This window comes from Dermacentor variabilis, chromosome 7 (genome assembly GCF_050947875.1).
Source record: "Dermacentor variabilis isolate Ectoservices chromosome 7, ASM5094787v1, whole genome shotgun sequence".
Lineage (NCBI taxonomy): Eukaryota > Metazoa > Arthropoda > Arachnida > Ixodida > Ixodidae > Dermacentor > Dermacentor variabilis.
This window is the reverse complement of record NC_134574.1, coordinates 114,150,042-114,168,963: the sequence shown is the minus strand read 5'-3', so window position 1 is coordinate 114,168,963 and position 18,922 is coordinate 114,150,042. Positions and strand designations below refer to the sequence as shown.

Sequence of the window (18,922 nt, the reverse complement as noted above, 5' to 3'; positions counted from 1 at the left end):
CTGCTCAGTATCTGTTGGGACATTCGGACCCTTGAAAAGGAGGCAAGTTCAACCTAAGCGACGGCTCGTGTTAGGGGCAATATGGTGAAAATTGCAGTTCTTCGGTCCGTCAAAAAAGTGACTATGCATCCTGAAGCTAATGAGGTGACAAATTCTCCAAATACCTCCGCCTGGTTGCTCGCTACTTGATAAGTAATGGAACTAAAAAAATTGCTGAGTCATCAGTGATACGTGCCTAAAATGCGGTGCGTACAATAGACGACGGGCACGGGCAAAATTGCACGAACTAGCGCTGACTTGCGATTTCGTTTCTTTTTGGGGAATCATATTTAAAAGAAAGTGTCAGGGGTTTGTCATCTCTGGCGTCTCTCGTGCGCTCTGCAGCGTGGCCGTGACGTACTACATCGTCTGTCACCGTATGTCTGCAACTGTTTCAAGGAAACCAAGTGAGATTGCGTTAATGCACATCAACGTTCTTAATGCTAACGCACATTAAAAAAAACGGTTTCATGTTAACGATTACGTCGCTGTCCACACTTTACACAAGTATCTCAGTAGAATATGGTCTGTTATTGATGTCGTGGTGTCTGCTCTGATTAAACTCTGAGCCACCAGGCGGTGCCACCACCCTGGCCGATCACGCTTACGTCTCCGCCGCCGGCAATTTGGTGTTCAGCAAACGGTGACACGTTCACGGGCAAGCTAAAACTGTCGCACACTTCGCTGGCGCGCCAGGTCGCTTTCTTCAGCGGTCCTCGCGACTGACGAGTGACCGCACGATGGCCTTCAGGGGCGAGATGAAGTTCCTGGGCACCGTCCCGTTGTAGCGCGGCAGGACATCGAGGGAGCGGCACGGAGCCGAGTCCTTTTGGTAAGTCCCGCAGATGACGCTGAGTATGTTGCCGAACACGTTGTCCGTCGTCTCATGCATCAGCTCGATGGCGTCCGGGTCCTGGCAGTGCTCAAGCAGGGCCTCCTCGCAGCAGGCGTAGAACTCGTGGTACTGGCTGAAAGCGCGCGATAAAGAACCGCAAAGCGGGGGAACGTAATCAGTGTACTACAGATCCCGTACTAACGTAATTAGTGAACTACAGAGCCCGTATTTTTTTATAGCGCAGCTCTTAGGCGGCCGTTCCAGCGGCGAACGTCGGCGTTGTCCCATGGCGTCGGCGAGACCGAGCTAACACGTGCTGCGCAAAGAATGAAAGCGAACGCGGAGCGCAGCGGCAGATGAAAGAAAGGCGACAACTAAGGAGAATGGTGCAGCCGAACCATGGAGGCGGAAGCGGAGGAGGAGCGGTGGGGAGACGATCCTGCGCATGTGCAGAGTTGCTGGTGGCCTAGGCATCCGCAGCCGTGTGGACGATCTCATCTCATCTGCGCTCGCGAGGGTGGGAGGAGGGAGGGGGGCAGGGTGCCGTAAGGTGGGGAGAGCTACGCTCGTCCTCGGCGTCAGCTGTTGACGTCAGTCCGCGATACCAGCGTTTGTGACGGGGGTCACTGCTACTGCAAGGGGCGATGGCGAGCAGCTACGAGTAAGGCTCGCTGTGACGCTCTTTTATATATATATGCGTTGTCGCCGCTGACACTGGCAGCCCGACTTCCCCGCTACGAAGGGCGGCTATCGTCGTTTTTCGAACGAAAGCGTGAGAGTAAAATCCCAGTGCCGCACAAGACGGGCTGTGCGCTAACAATGGCTACGATATGGCACCACAGTAGCGTGCATCGTCTTTGTGGAAACAAAGCGCTGCATGAGCGGAGGTATGTCTACGGAAGCTTATCGTTACTTATCGCTACTTAGCGTTATTTATCCGGTGCTAACGAGGATATGAGCGTCACATTAAACCTAGAAGCCAAAAGCGTTCCATATTTAGCTATTTCTATTTTCGAAAGTTCTGGTCTTCTTTTTCTTCCTTTACACTGCCAGGTATGGGAAGTTTGGTCGCTAAAGAGGTCGGCAATGCCAAACTCTTACCAAAGAAAAACAGCAGACAGAAATGCAACGAAATCGCAGAGAAGTGAGAAAACAAGCCTCTATTCATCGTGCAGAAAAAAATAAAAACAACGAAAATTGGTTTCCTGAAGCACAAGAAAAGCGTAAGCGTGAACAGGTTATGGGAACATCAGGGACACTAAAAGGGCACGTGAAATACTGTTCACAGTGAAGCGATCAAGTCACTGTCTGCTAGAAAATGTCGCAGAGCTTTCTGTAGTTCCGATAGATTGCAGGGCTCCAAATTCAGCGTGCTTACGCACAAGCAAAATGAACGTATACATCACCGAAAGAGCATACAAATTCTCGAGAATTCAGTTTTGTAATTGGAAGGAGAGCATTTACTCGCGCGTCATGCACTTGGCAGCACGTGACTATGTTGAGCGAAGGAAACTTCCCAAATAGGTAACGTCGAGGCAACGTCTAGCCCTTTTCGTCGCATATATGTGCTAGCTTGAACATTGTCAAATTCCACCGTATTGTCGAAGTCGCATCTTGTCGGCTCTGGTTGGCTCAGAGGCCTGCTACGGCTTCCCTGATCAGCTCAAGACGCCACCATTGCAGAATTAATTTGGCATTATGGGGAAGCTTAGAAGTGTGCATAAAAGGTGCTCCAGGCAGCACGCCGCACGAAGATGCGCACAAAATCGAAAAAGGACTCTACCTAGCAAAGAGGGAACACAATCGCCTGCCCGGTTGTTGCCAGCTGACACGACTGCGAAAGATAGCTCGTAAGAGTTTCCTGGAATTACTCCCCTCTTAAATCTTTCGGAAATCACGAACGGCATTCACTCGCGTTTGTACCGAAAGTCTATAAATGCATAAGAAGGTCAATGGAAATGCGACGGAATTTCTATAACTTTTATTGATACGGTACTTCCCTAGACTCTGCACGACAGGCTTCCCTTTGATGACACCGTCACAGTCGATCGCATTAGCGGGGTGTTAAAACATTTATCTGTCGACATCTTTTGATAATAAATGGCGCCAAACGAATATTGGATACGATATCAGTGGACGACAGTTTTGACTGCGATACACACATTGAACCAGCGTGGCTCCTTTGATGCGCCTTTGCTACCGCCGCCCCTTTGCCTGCTACCGCCGCCCCTTTGCCTGCTACCGCCACTGATTGAAAACTATAGCGTGTATTCGGTAAGGCCAACATTGCGAAGGTAGTTGTACCGCCGAACAGTGTTGGGCACCAGTTTCCAAACGCTTCTCACAACACCTTCGACGAATTGAAAGAGGCGCAACTAGTCTCCCAACAACGCAGACTACAGCAGACCCCATCTGGCAGGGAGCTCCTGAAGAAACTAGGCTGCGCCGATCAACTTCAAGAGATACAGAGGACCGAAACAATTCCGGACGAGTATCGCAACACACTGAAAGTAGCACCCATACCCCGGAACATACAATGACAAATGCCCCTGGTGCCACGAAACACCCACGCTGTATCACATAACGTGGGCATGCCAGAAGATAGACGTGGTACCCGTTATACCAAACCCGAGTGCGGAGCAATGGGAGGGAGTGCTCTCCAGCGATCGCCAGGTCGACCAAGAAGGTCTGATTCGGCGAGCACAACTGGCAGCAGCATCCAGAGGAGCCCTGGACTAAGGGCAACCGACCGTTGTGCTAGAAGATGGACGATTCCATCTGAAGACCGCAGAAGACCAGTGAATCTAGAGCTGATAAAGTTTTTCACTCACTCACACACTCAGTGCTGCATCAGGAATGACACAAAACGTGTTCTCTCGTTCGTACAGATCAATGTCTTATGCAATTACGCACACGTGGACACCTAGCGTGACATCTGTCTTACCATATATGTGATATCGCCTTTAAAGAAAGGTTCACGTTCTAACGCGGCAGTTTATTGCACCCAGGCTAGAACAAAAACGCTGGCTGGTTTCTAATGAGGTGCGAATTCGATCCCTTGTCGCCGAAGAAAAGTGACCGAGGCGTCTTATACCGTATACTATAGCGGTACAACGAGCGCCTGCAATCGTTAGATGCGTGCCTACATTGGCACTTTACGATAAGAGCGTGAGTTGACTTAGCTGCAGTTGGTCAGCAATGATTTTCTCTCGATGACATACGAAGTTAAGCCTAGAGGGACTATGAGGGTGCATGTCCCACTCTAGAAGCAGCCCACGCATAACTTTTACTCACAAACAAAATAAGGAAAAAAACACCATCGTAGCTACAGGCGTTGGCACTTTGCCACATGACCCTTCCACGACGGTAGGCTATCTGTAGCTGCCCTCATTGATGAACTTCGCCAATTATCCTGTCCAACTTGTGTCATCGGTGTGTTCGCGGCTGTGTACAGAACTTGCGTGCGTAGGCAAATGGCGATACCTCAGCTCTGCTGAACATCTTTTGTAATAATTGTAGTAGACCACGTGTTTGTGCCACGGAAGACCTTTCTCGTCTCTCTCGGTGAAAGGGAAAATTGCCCTCCAGCCGACTGGTAGCATGGATATATTAAAGAAACCCACACACAGGTGTTTATTTATTTTTTCTTCAGAAAGAAAGCTACTTAGTTGAAGAAAAATTCATACTCATCCGGGGATTGAACCCGACAACAACGCCATTCCTGGGTGGTTATGTATCATCTCAGCTAGTCGGAAGGCTTGAAGATTGCAGAGGGGGGCCGAATTTATCGATAACTCGAAACACAGGGCCACATATTATGGCAAGTCGGTTCTGCAGAAGATCACAACGTGGAGGAAGCTTCATAAAAGGCAAAAATTTTCATCAACTATAGAATGTAGCACGAAGCTACAAAGGAATCCTATAGGGGTTGCTCGGAAAGAAAATCCTCATATCGGTATAAAAAAATACGGATAAAATTCAGATGTCAGATGACATTCAGACATACTATACTGCTTTCTGAAGAAAACAATGAAAAAACTAGCGTACCGGGAACGAATATATACCTGAACTTCCGTTTGCCCTGTTGTTGGATTTCAGCGCTCAGGATTGTGGTTTTCACAGAATTGCCCCATTCGGGCCTCTTTGTCTTACTTGTACTTGTGCACAAAAAGTATACAAGTATACAAATCCTTCAAAGAGAAACTACCACTCTTTTAATAAAACCCCTGCGCTGTGGGTACGCAAACGCTGCTTGCAAAGAAACTCTAACTATACGATTTGTCGAGCGCAATTGTCGTGAACAAGTCTAGCAAACAAACACATAATTATGGGAACTTGTGAATCGGCGCTTTTTAACTCCCTACCTATATTCAGGCTTACATTAGAAGTAAAAAAAAACAATCCTACTGAAAGGCAGCGACATTTTGTTTCATTCTCGTAGAGCGCTTGTGTTCCGAGATATTCCTCATCGAGTATGTCATATTAACAGGCTAAAGTATACGCTTTCGCAGCGTTCAAAAATTTCTTGAGTACCATGCAGAAGAACGGATGAACTAGCGTTTAACCATAAAAATATTATGGGGTTTTGCGTGCCAAAACCACTTTCTGATTATGAGGCACGCCGTAGTGGAAGAATCCGGAAATTTCGACCACCTGGGCTTCTTTAACGTGCACCCAAATCTAAGTACACGAGTGTTTTCGCATTTCGCCCCCATCTAAATGCGGCCGCCGTGGCCGGGATTTGATCCCGCGACCTTGTTCTCAGCGTTTAACCATAAAAGCGCTGTTTACTTACGGCTGTCGCCTTCTTAGGTTCTGTGATATTGTCGTTTTTGATTGCATTGGTGCTGAGATTTTCTTGATCACTATATCCCTGTGTTGTCCTGACGGCCTCGCCGTAATGTCGTTGTGAAGGCACTAACGGTTCGTCTACTCGTTTTTTCTTTAACAACTATGTGCATAAATGTGTAAAACTACATGTGGAACTGTCTGCACCACCCATGCAATGAAACCAGCAGTAGCCGGTGCAGTACTTGTGCGGCATATTCTTCTTCTATCATGTCAATAAAGAAAATATAATAATAATAATAAGGAATAGAGCCGCTACTTTCCACAACACACTGGAGAGGCTATGAAAGTGAGAAATAATCAGGAGGGTCACAAGAATGTCGCTAATTCGATCGCGCCGCACATACCACGGAGTGGCTCAATCCGTAACTGTTTAAAAGCGGAACATCATTTTAGATAAGTTAAATTGGGCACGTATACGAAGAATATTTTTACGAAATCTGCGAATACAGTTTTGCTCGTGAATCACACAGAAGCGCAAGACGTTAACAAAGTACTGTGGGAAGGTAAAATAAAACTATCACTGTCACGAGGAGAACAGCAATAACTGAAGCCGAGATTTTGAATGGGTATGCCTGAAAGCTACATCAAGATGTGGGCAATAAACGCCAACTAACACATCCTGTAACGCTTCAAAGTTACATTAAATATTGCTTATGAAACTTTAATTAAGGCCAATACTACAAGTTGCGTACACTGAGCTGCGGCAGTATTGGAGAAGGGATTACACTAATAGCCTGTGTCGTGGGTACTGAATCTCGGGACTTTGCCGGATTGTTGCCAGTGCTTTATTAAACCCTTTCAGCCACAGTGTATCCATATGGAGACGCAACCTACTTTTGAACTCTGGTACTAGTGACGACAATATAAAAATATTGTTTATAGCGTTGCAGGTAACCCTCTGCTAAAGAAAAAAAATACAAGTCAATTTATTACAGCGGGTGACTAAAGAGAGTGCTATTTTGGAATGCGCACTGGCAGGTTCCACGAGAAGTTGGACGTCTTGCTTTGCATCACTGCTGTTGATCGATTTTCTTGCATCGCGGGGGCCCTGGACCCAATAATGGCCACCACATCAGCGTGTAACAAGTGTTCTTCTTTTCGTGATATAATGCATAGTGTATAGGATGTCAATATCCGTAATCAACTATTTCTCGTAATTGCGACAGTTGTGTGCACGCTGGTTTGACAGTCACATTGTAGTTCCAATGTTTTAAAGATAAAGACTTTCTTGGCAAGTTGCCCACACTTTTCCATATTGGGTATGCTTCTTTTCTTCTATTTTGTGGGCCGATTACGGAGATAGCACAGTCTAAATATAAGTGCCACAGGGAACACAGGGTATGTGGCATTGGGTATCTGCCACTGGGGCATCTAGGTATAGGATGGCTTTGATAAGGATGATAATGATGATGATGAAAACAGCTAACATAATGCGGGGGCTTATTTAATCTCCAGTTGCCGTCAGTCATTCGTTGTCCCTCCGGCACGGCTCTCATGAAAACGTTTATGGTTCACACACCCCATTCTCAGCCCCAACACGCTAAGGAAGACTATCTGCCTGAGCAAGTTGGATGTGAGCGTGGGTGTGGTGTCAGCCTCTGGTTGTGTCACGCCGTCTTTCGTCGACGTGAAATAGAGGATGAATCGCCTTTCAAGATTCTTTTTTAGGCAATCTTTGCATCCAGCTTTCCGAAATACATATAAATTTGAAGTTCTCAAAACCATGCCGTCATATGTCGTGAGTGAAGGAAATTTAGTTTCAGAGGAGCGCGGCGGGGCTACATTGGCATGATCCGCTTTGGTGGGAAAGTGCCTTCAACGGTCCTTCAAGCATTACCCGCGCGCTTAGCTCATTCTGACTGAAGACTGTAATCAAGTAATCTTACCAACAACCGTACGGAATCTTGAGCTTTCGGGGCACACTGTGGGCCGTAACGTACAGGTCTTCCTGGTACTTCACCACACAGCCGTGAATTTTCTCGCCAGCCCGGTTCATACACTTCACGTGCCGGAAATAGCCTGCGTTGATGCACAGAAAGAAATTGAAAATTCGCTATTACCACATAACGTAAATTAAGCTTCGGACAAATAGGAACATTTGAAGTTTATCCCATGCTGTAAACGCTTAATCGACGCAACTTCAATGTTGTCGGGAAGAGCGTTACGACAATCCCATCTTTGATACTCTCTTTAAAAGGTGATCTATTGTGAATGTGCTTAGCATCTTCTTACTTTGTGAAAGTTTCTGGTTTTATGTGAACTTGCATAATTTTTCATGTTTTTCATACTGTGACCACACAGATAGAGGCAGTTCTGGTAACGCATGCAGTGACGTTCATATGTCACCGATACAGAGGACTCTTACTAGGCCTATTCTATGGAAAGTGTCGCATATGTTAGCTCAACAGATTTTTGGTGTAAAAGGAAATCACAATCGCAGCAGTTTTCTTCGAGCGCAGTCGAACTCATAGTGCTGAAATCGCGGGATTCGTTGCTTGTTCGAACAACAGGAAGGGCTGCAGAAAACCGGGAGGCTACAGTGTCCGCTCAGAAACTCACCTGACGTGCTAAAGCGATGTGACTGGTTACTTACCAACAGCAAGTCCTGCGGTAACCTAAACATTATTTAACTATAAAAAACAGGCCTGCAAGGGATTTCTGTTTTCGTCCTGTTCAACAGCCAGCAGAATTTTGCTGGAAAGGAAGAAAATATTGGACAGCAAGAGTGCGTCAACAAAGGAAACCTTAGATTCGAAAAAGGAATTTCTTGCCACCGCAGTTGTAGTGACTAGAGAGAGAGAGAGAGAGAAAGGCAAAGGAAAGACAGGGAGGTTAACCGGAGATTGTCTCCGGTTGTCTATCCTGTACTGGGGGAGGTGCAAGGGGGTGCGATAGGTGAGAGAGAGAAGGATTAAAAAAGGGAACAAGAAAAACTACACACGCCCAGGTACACACAAACTGTTTCTGTGGGCACTGTCACGCAGCGCGCAAAGGCGTTTCTAGTGTTATGCAGTGTCACCATACAGTCCTGCGTCACACAGTGAAGTCACAATCTGTCAGAAAGTCAAGTGTCTTTTAAATACCGCAGCAGCGCCTTCATGGCCGATCGCGCTGATGTTCGCGTAGGCCGGTGTCCAAGGATCTTGTTTTCTGTCAGTGGGCACTCGTCCAGTTTGCCTAGGGTGGCTGAGAGGGCTGCTCTTTGCGGGTTAAAACGAGAGCACTGACAAAGAAGGTGCGCCATTGTCTCATTGCACCCACAGAAGTCACAAAGTGGGCTGCTGGACATTCCGATAAGAAAGCAGTACGCATTTGAAAATGCTACTCCAAGCCATAGGCGAACTAGAAGGGTGCAGTCGCGTCGTGGAAGCTCGGGCGGAATACGGAGTTGTAAATTAGGGTCCAGGGGATGTAGGTGTGCACTTGTGAAATCGGATGAATTCCACCTAGCTAATGTCAGGTCGTGTGCAAGTAAGGCAAGTGTTTTCGCTGCGTCGGCTCTCGAAAGAGGAATGGCAGCGCAGTTGACGCCGTCATGGGCAGATCGGGCAGCTGCGTCTGCTCGATCATTGCCATGTATGCCACAGTGACTAGGCAACCACTGATATATGATATCGTGTCCTTCGTCAACTATTGGATGGTGTACTTCTCTGATCTCTGCGACGAGTTGTTCATGTGATCCATTGCACAGTGCTGAGTGTACACTCTGTAGGGTTGCCTTGGAATCACAGAAGACTGACCATGCATGGGGTGGTCCCTCCTGAATGAAATGAAGAGCCGCACGTAAGGCTACCAGTTCAGCAGCTGTCGTTGATGATACACGTGACGTTTTTAGCTGTAGTTTGACCGATCTTGTTGGTATCACCAGAGCAGCAGCTGAACTTGCAGATGTTACTGAGCCATCAATGTAAACGTGTACGCGGCCACTGTTCACCTGATGTAAAAGTTCTAATGTGGCCTGCTTCGGGGCAAACGACGGCATGTTAGCCTTCTTCGTGATTCCTGGGATGGTGAGGCGTATAGTGACTAAATTTATCGGCCAAAATATGGCATGACGTGAGGATACGCAATTATGCGTGCGTCTAATAACAGAACCCATCATATGCATGTAATCTACTGTCACACGTAGCTTTTAAGGCCATAGTATTACAGGCAAACTGCCCCGACTTTGCAGGTATGCGTCCGGTGAAAAGCATGTGCCGATCCCGAAGGTACCGCAATCTACCACAGGGCCTCAAGGCACTAGCTATCACGCCAGAAACTGCCAGAAATGCCAGAAACTGTCACGTGACGCACACGCGAGTCGTTTTCAAAGAGCGACTTGGACACGACACAAGCGCGCGTGCGATTGTGCTTCGATCCCAACATCATTGCAGTGCCATTGCGCCGTCGACGACGCATTCCTTTGCAGTATTACAGGCGAACTTCGCGCACCTCTGGAGGTATATACCTCACAGAAAACTCGAGGTGCGTTGAGAACACGCGAGCGCCCCCGTCCGAGTGTGCACGAAATCGCAAGTTCGTAAGAAACACGAGGTACGGAAGTATCACTCTGATAAATGAGACAGTGCAAGGCGGCGTGCATGACGCACCAGCGCGCACCTGTCGAGGCGTCACAGTGCTCACGATTTAAGTATGTTATCGCGTACTTAGATACTCAGCAGTGCTAAGTTCTGTCCCCGGAGCAAGCGTACTTCTTTCTCCGCCGTTCTGTATTTACTTCTTTGATTTTGATGAAGTGGACTACCAAAACCTTAAAAGCAGGAAATTTCTACGGTTCCGAAGCACACCGATTTCAACAAAAGAAAGAAAGCCACTGGCGCGGGCAAGGCATAGAACCCCGTCGGAGCAGGTTTCTTGGTAGGTGTAAAGTCAGCAGAGCACTAATCGAGGAGCCGCGCTATACTCACGATTGTGTGCTGGGTGCGTGACGTCGCACTTGCCTTCCAGCTCTTCCAAGACTGCATTGACGGCCACCAGGGCGGCGCCTCGCGTGAATCCCAGCAGGCACTGCGTCGTGTAGTCCTTGGCGCAGGTGGCGCTCTTCAACTCCTGCCTGTAGAATACGGAAAAGAAAAGGTTTATGCGCCATGCATGCTTACTGTTCACATGCTGCCCTCATCCTCGATCCTCGATTAGGCGCCTGTGGCGATTCCAGTTAAGCGCAATTGTTTTAGCGTTATCTAACTGGTCGACTCAATTCCGGAATAGTTATGCTCCAACCTCGTCACTTAATACTGGCCAGCTGCAACAAAATTTCACATTTGACTAAATCCGTTATGAATGACCAGAATATGCCACTCAAGCAATAATGCCAAAGCCTCAGGGCTCGTAGGTGTTTTTTTAATTATTATTATTATTAGCAGTCTCTGAACTGCAGCTAGGTGGACAATCGCTGCCACTAGGGGTTTGCGGTTACGACGTAAGTGCCAGCACGTAGTATGTCAGATTTCTCAGCCCACCGCGGGTGGCCCTGGACGGTCCTCAATCTCGGAAGTCACGCCAAGGAGCTGCATAATTTCCAGCGAGCGGTAATGGTGGCTTCTTTTCCTTTTTTTTTTTCTGCTTAAATATCAAGAACTTCAACTTTTGCGAGCCTTTCCTGGCGCATACAGCCGCATTTTAAATGTAAAATTTACACCGAGGAAGCTTTATAGCTACAATATGTGAGGCTTTTTATGCTACCCAAAATATCATCGCATCGGTATTCGAGAGGGACAGTTGCAGGGTACACTTCTTTAAATGCGAAGCACTTCTTGTTGAACACTTGCCACCTTAACAGTAGCTATCTATCTAGCCGCCTACGTCTTGGTGCTCTCAAGGTCGTTTCGTTAATTTGGTATGTATCACAACGTATGACAAGAGCGTATGACCAACATTACTGATGGGCCATCACATGACTTTCATGACATGCGTATCATGTAGGTCATGAAACAGCCGCCTACGTCTTGGCATGTACCAAAATTGGCATAGTATCACAAGAGTGTATGACGAGACATAAATGATAGGTCATGACATGAATGTCATCACATGCTTCTCATGTAGTTCATGAAACAGCCTTAGTCTTGATGCTGAGATCTCATGGTCGTTTCGTTAACTTAATAGGTTCTCCACACATTTCTTCGCATAACAGCGATTCCCACAGGATGTGGGATTTGCCGGCTTTCTTTCTTTTTTTCTTTTTTTTTTTGTTCTTGCCACTGAACAATCACTGTGGCACTTTACCTTCCTTCATGCGAGACTTTTCGCTCCGGGGTGAATTGGCTGCACCCACCGAAGTGGCTTAGTGGCTGTGGCGTACTGAGCACGTGGCCCCGGGTTTGACTCCCAGCCGAGGTGGTTGTGGTCCGACAAGACTGAACTATAAGAAACCCTCGTAAACCGAGCTCTACATGCTCGTTAAGGAACCTCGATCAGGTGATCTAACTTACCCTGCAGTCTTTCAGTACGGAGTCTCTCATAGCGTGCATTTTGCTTTGAGACATTGGATTATTCAGTCAATCAAGGAATCAAATTAGTCCGGGGTTAAAATCAGCACATCTGCTTTAGAAGTGCGCTGCCGCAAAATATTAATGAAGAAGATACCGTCCTGGAGAACTGATATCACGTGTACATCCGGGTTGCTTCCGAGCGTGGGTCCACGGTTCGCAGTTTAATTCTCTTCGCCACCAACCTACGCCTAGAGAGAGGACAATATTTAAATCCTAAATAAAGAAGTTTGTACCAGAACCATGATGAAATGCTTCGTTCAGGCTGTCCATCAATTCCATGGTGGTGGTGACGATGATGACGATGATGAAAACATTTATTGAGGGAGTAAGATGGTCTCGGAGATCCTATGGGTGGGGCCCCAGGGGCAGAGCTCCACTGGCCTCGGCTACCAGCCGGACTTGGTTCGCAAGCACCATTTGTACCCTTGGGTCCGAGCTGGAGAGCTGTACCTCCCATTGCTGCATACTGGAGATTAAAGAGGCACTAAAGGCAAATACTAATTCGACGTGGACTGTTTAATTACCATTACAGAAACCACGCAAAGCTTGTTTCGTGCCAAGAAGAGACTAAGTTTACGAGAAAATTACATCTAAAAGGTCCAAATACCTTCTTGGAAATTCTAATCTCCCACCAGCTAACCGGGGCAGTGATGATGTTGCATACGCCATCACCACCGTTTGCTGCCGTTGGTGAGTAAAACGGTGCCCGACAGATGGTGGTACCGAGGCAAGACAGAGCGATGGATTCACCGCTGCAGCTGCTTTTTGTTCAAGTGGCGTAGGCCGTTCGGGCATCCCGCGACATCCCATGGAAGTTGAATTCTCTACTACTTGCAGTTCGTGCGTGTTTCGCGAGCCAGCAAAACCAGTGCAGTACAACACGATAACGAAACTACTGAAACGCGAAAGCGTGGGCGACACGGAGTCGAGCGATAACGAAACCTTTCGACTGACCGCGTCATTGTCAAGGGTAATTTCAACGAGTTCTTTTTTCGCAATATGAAATATAACTGGACAAGTAGCATTTTATTTCGCCTTGTAATACAATGCAATGCTATTTTTTGCAAGGAGTGGTTGAGTACTAGTGACATGATTTAACTAAGAAGTGCTTTCGTCATCGGGCAAGTACTTGAATGTCCCGGTGGAGTCACTAATCATGTTCTGCATTTACCTCAATTTCTCGATTATTAAGGCTCTGTTGGTGATAATACTAACGCCTCAGAGATTCTCCAGCACTAATCTGTCCCTACAGCTTGAGTTAATATTCGCCTTTAGTGCCCCTTTAATCGTTTACCTGGGTAATTATCCAGACTTCGGGGTTTCCTCTCACGCCCCCACGAAATGCGAAACAGACGCCAACAAAGCTGGTGTTGTAAAAAGTAACCTCTACTTGTTGCTCAGCTAATTGGTTCATACTTGCGGGATAACACGACGCGACACAACACAAAAAAGAATTCACAGAACCTCATCTCACGATGACTGTCGACGGTAATGCATTTAGCATATAATAAATATATCGACACAAAGTATTGCCGCCATTGAAACAAGTTATGTATGAGGTGTGTACTGCAACGGGACTCCTTCTTCGTGCTTCCTTAAGAAAACTCGGCTCCATTTAGAGCCCCCACTGCGAATCCTGCGCATGGCCCCCGAAAAGCATGATGGGCCACCGCGTGCCAACGGTTAGAATCAAGTCATGCCACAGCCGTGCTCCTCTAGCAGGGTGCTTTCTGGTCACGCTGCGCCATCTGGTGGCGCTGGCGAGAAGTCTGGGCGTGGCCTTCGAGACCGGAAACGTGGCGCGCCGATGCGTCAATACGCTGATAATTGCTGCCTCGCTTGCTGCACGCCCAGTGGCGCCTACTCAGCGATTAGAACAACAGAAAGCTGAGCTAGTTGGTAAGGATTCATTATGCAAAAAAGGTGCGGCGTGCACACAGGACACAAGAGAAGCGTTCGTGTTGTCCACTTCTCTTGTGTCCTGTCTGCCCGCCTCACCTTTTTTACTCAGCGATATAAGGTGGCGAGTGATTCACTAAAGGGCAGCACATGCCCAGTGCATTCACGAAGCAGCTCGCTAAAGCATTGGTGTAAAAGTCGCTCATTGAAAAGGGGCGCCTGCTCCGCGCATTTGTGGCACAGCTTGCTGAAGCGTCACGTTGCTGTCCTTGAAGAAACTGCGTCACGTGGGTTTGATTCCGCAGCATGCGCGGAACTGAGAGGATTTTATTAGTTATTTACAGAGGTACATTCCCAGTACCACACACCTAGTTGCCTATAATTCAGCGTAAAATATGTTAAGCGAAGAGTGGCGGATACCCAGGGACCCAATTGGGCATCAAAGAACTTCATCAAGAACCCAACCAGCGCTCCAAGTCGGCGCTAAAGAATTTCATCTAACAGCGCGACCTACCCAGTCCGGCATCTACAACGACCCATGTCGGCGGCAAGGTAGTTCCTTAAAGAGCAGCATCTATGTACACGTGTGCCACTTAAACGGTGACTAAAGTTGACCCGACGGTTGTTTACGAACACTGTTCCCGCAGCACCGAAGCTCGATGCTCTATCCATCCGACCATGAAGTACACAATGACGTATCTTGGCGGAAAAGCGGTTGGATGCAAATATTCAAATTTCAAATATTCAAATTTTCTTATTTGATACCGCTTCGAGTCCTATTACAGCACTTGGCATGGACCCGACGATCTTATCCCACTACGGCAATGACGTGCGCCCATAGTAGATACCAATGTAAAACAAAGCTGCAATTTATGTAAGAATTACGTTGTCGGTCCTGGAGCAATGTATGGGTGCAATGAATTCACTCACTTGCAACTCTGGGCAAGTTTCTCCGGCGTGTCGGGTATCTCGGGGCCCTTGGCGAACACGACGAAGTCAGTGCCGCAGGCATCGAGGACGTCGTCGCTGCAGCTGGGGTCGTCCTTGAACTGGGCGAGAGCGCACTCTGCGAGCGTTTACGTATTCTGATATCGATCGCCGTGCATACGCCCCGTGCGTAAAAAAAAAATAACAACAATAAGCCTGCGCTCAAGCACGACGCGAGCATTTCAGTGGACTAGGTGATGGCCATATCTGGGCAGGCGTCTAGCCGTTATATGCTGTGTAGTGGTTCACGAAATGGCGAGGTTAAAAAAGATTAAGAAGTATTTGTAAACGTTCGTTCGAGGCGCATCGAGAGCAGCGCTCAGAGAGTTTCCTTTCGGACTAGTTTGTGCGTGCAGTAAAAATAAGTGTCGGAAAGTACCAGAAAGGGCACGGAGGTTAACCATGCAGGCGACCGGTTCTCTGTCCCAAAGGTATTGAACGAAGAAAAAGGCGAAGGAAAAAGCAGAGAGTTCGCGTGCACAGTAACAGACACAGGATGTCTTATAAGCGCCTGCTCAGGTTCGTTTGCTTTAGAAAAATCAACAGAGTTGGCATATACAGGGTGTTTCAGCTAACTTTAGCCAGAGTTTTAAAAAATGCCGATGCACTCTAAGAGGACGCGACCAAGTGCTTGTTGCTCATTTTTGTATGTAGTATGTCAGGCTATCTTTGTTTTTTTGCTTAATTAGATAATTAGTCAAGATTAATTAACCATCTTCTGAAGCAACTAAGTTAGGCAACAAATTCCAATTGGAAAGTTGCAGAGCGCTTTACAAAACGCCCGACTAGACAGTTTATAACTTTCTATTAAGTATTAGTGCTTTTCAGCTTACTCCGGATGGGCCCATGAAATACGAAAAGATACCACGTGACATACCCGGTAGCGCGCCTTGATTGCAGCGCTCCCAAACGGTCCGCGTATACAAACGAACCTAGGATCTAGCAGGGCGTGCTACCGCTTAAAAGTTGGCAGGGCAGTGACGAAGGCGTTGGCTGTGCGATTTACGCCAGCGATGTGCTTTTCTCGCGGCAGTTCGTAATAGCGATAAGCACAAGCAGACGCAGCACACCCAGCTAAATGTTATGTTCGTTTGCGCGCGGAACGCTTGGGAGCAGTGCTATCACGACGCGCAAGCGGGCGTATCACGTGGTGTTCTTTTTTTTAATATATTTCGCGAACATCAGCAGTAAGCTGAAAAACACTGATACTTAATAGATAGAAAGACAGAAACTGTTTATTCGTAGGTTTTGCAAACCACTCTGCAACTATCTAATTGGATTTTTTTCGTACCTTCGTTGCTTCAGAAGTAGGTTAAATAATCTTGACTAATTACCTGATTAAGCAAAATACAAGAAGTAGCGTGACACACTACATACAAAAGTGAGCAACATGCATTTGGTCGCGTCGTCTTAGAGTGCATCGGCGTATTTTTAAACACTGGCTAAATATTACTGAAACACCCTGTGTAAGCTGTCTTTGTTTATGATGGCTGAGGCCAAGCATCCCGGATTTATGCTTCTGCAAAGGGTCGAACGTCCGGTCAGGCTGAGTGCACTCCGAAGAGGCTGACATCGGCCGTCCAAGCGAGTGCAGTGGCAGAAGAGGGGCTTGAGGGCCTCTTCACATTCGCAGTGGTCGCATGTGGTGGAGTCCGCCATTGCAATGAGGGCGTAGACAAGAGAAAGTGGTTGCTGGAAGGTGTAGAAGCACCCACAGGTAACTTACACAGTGGCGAGTGGTTACGGGTTACTGGAATTCGCACATGGAAATTCAGAAAGGAACAGGGTGCTCTAAAGGGACGGGAAAGGAGGACAGACACTTCAGCTGTGTGTGCGAAAGCTTAAACAGCCGCAAGAACTTTCACATGCAGTTTGGAGCTGATGCTGTTGCCCCCTCATGGAAACCATCTAAAACCTCGACAACTAAAATGCCAGAATTTAATTAATTAATTTTAAATATTACAAATAGTATGTTTCCTTTCTTTCGTTTGTTATGGCACACGTGAGCTACGTTACAGGAAAACAACTTTTCGTGGAAGCTTTGGGCAAATAATTCGTATTAACAGAGCTAGCAAAAGGCAAGGACAAAGACAGCGGCTGGCACGTGTTTTTGTGTCACCTCGTGTTAACATTCGATTGCTGAGCTATTGATTGACCGGTGCGACGACGCCGGTGCCACAGCAGCTACGAAAATTTCCAATTTCATCCAAATAAATCACTCAATCGCACAGGACGAGAACTTTTTTTTTTGTGCTCGTCTTATGATCGTGCCGTTAGTAGGTTATCATACATTGCAAACTATAACCCAAAGCAACGCTTCCTTTTATTAAAGGAGACTTTATTTGCAGCTTAGCGCGGACCATGTTTTTTGCCTGCCGCGTTATTAAGGGAAAACGTACCTTCCGTTCACAAATGCTGATCGAACTAGCCAAGAGACTCGGTAACATTATAAACAGCATTAGAAAGTTCATCGGCCGTTAATGTGGTAATGTCGTCTGCTAGCTAAGCTGACGCCATCTTTCGGCGTCGCGTAATTTTTACCAAACAATCGAAGGCCATGCCAGACAGTACATGGCGAGTCAACAAGCACCACAGAGGAGAAAAGTCAAATGAACACGAATGGAAAGGAAAGCTGAGATGGACGATAACGATGCACAGAGGCAATGCATTTCCCGTGCTGCCATACTAATGGGCTCGAAGTTGTGAGTCAGTCTCGACGTTCTCCAGAATTCCGGTACCAGTCTTTCGCTCGTTTTTTTTTTTTTCGCGGAAAGACGCCACTCACGGTCAGAATATTTAATCTTTAGAGAAATCTTGCGGCATACTGTTGAGCGCCAGGCACTTGCTCTCAGTGACGTCAGCTCGTGCCACCAGCAAAAAACTTTACAGCAGCTGTTTCCACTTGCTTGGCAAGCAAGTAGCCCGGGAGTTACGCTCGCAAACAAACACAACCTCTACCACTACAACTTCGCTGAACGCTAATAAGAAAAACAGCGGATTGCTTTGGTGCCGATTATTGAAATAGGAAAGTATGGCGTTGCAGACATAGAAAGACGCAAGAAACGAACACCGCGAAGAAGGCCACTTCACTCGATATATTTGTGCTTAAACTTGGCCGTATTTGTGCGTATTTCGAAATGCGGTACCAGACAATTCCATCCCGTAGTGCGCAGGGAAGGTTTCCTGAGAAATCGAAAAGTGGAAGACCAGTTCATTATCTCGACACTGGGATCGAGGAGTAGGAGAGGAAGGTAGGGCAGGAAGGTCAACCAGGCTTGCCTTTTAAAGTGGTGTTGAGGATCGGTGTGGTGAGATTAAGGTAAGAAATACGTAGGATAATGCATTTCTTTGTTCTACGGAAAGAAAATATAATGATGCACTGAAGTAAACAGACAGAGCTGGCATGACTCACAGCCCAATCAACATCTGATTAGTGCTTCGACAGCTACACAAGAGCAAGATATATACTTTACCGTCTGCAACCTTTGTCCTAGGAGAGAGGGAGAGAGAGAGAGAAGCCCTCCATGTACAGATATGGACAGAAGGTACACACGCAGCTCCGAGTTAGCTCTGTCCACAGAATAAGATAGAAGATACGCTACTGCATATATCCTAACAGGACATTATTGGTCACAAAAACCCATCTAAGCCAGTGTCAACTAAAACGTAATTCAATAACATGAAAGCTTCCTGCTGCAGCTGGCTTGGCATGCCCGAACCCAGTACTTTGTATATAAGCCAAAATTCCTCAAACTATGACTCGGCGCCGTTGCTCTGTTATGATACATGCCTCGACAATAATGAGATCGCAATCAGAAGT

At 47.1% G+C, this 18,922-nt stretch overlaps 1 protein-coding gene across 1 annotated transcript in view; it reads right to left on the bottom strand.

Annotated features, from left to right (window-relative positions):
- Positions 1-307: 307 nt before the first annotated feature.
- Positions 308-18,922, bottom strand: part of LOC142587034 (uncharacterized) — a 32,596-nt gene continuing 13,981 nt past the window's right edge. Inside the window, exons 2-5 of the mRNA XM_075697918.1 lie at positions 15,046-15,181; positions 10,636-10,781; positions 7,612-7,744; positions 308-1,007 (exon numbers count right to left, since the gene is read on the bottom strand). Coding sequence (XP_075554033.1) covers positions 746-1,007; positions 7,612-7,744; positions 10,636-10,781; positions 15,046-15,181 — 677 coding nt within the window. The 3' untranslated portion in view covers positions 308-745. The remainder of the gene's footprint in view (positions 1,008-7,611; positions 7,745-10,635; positions 10,782-15,045; positions 15,182-18,922) is intronic.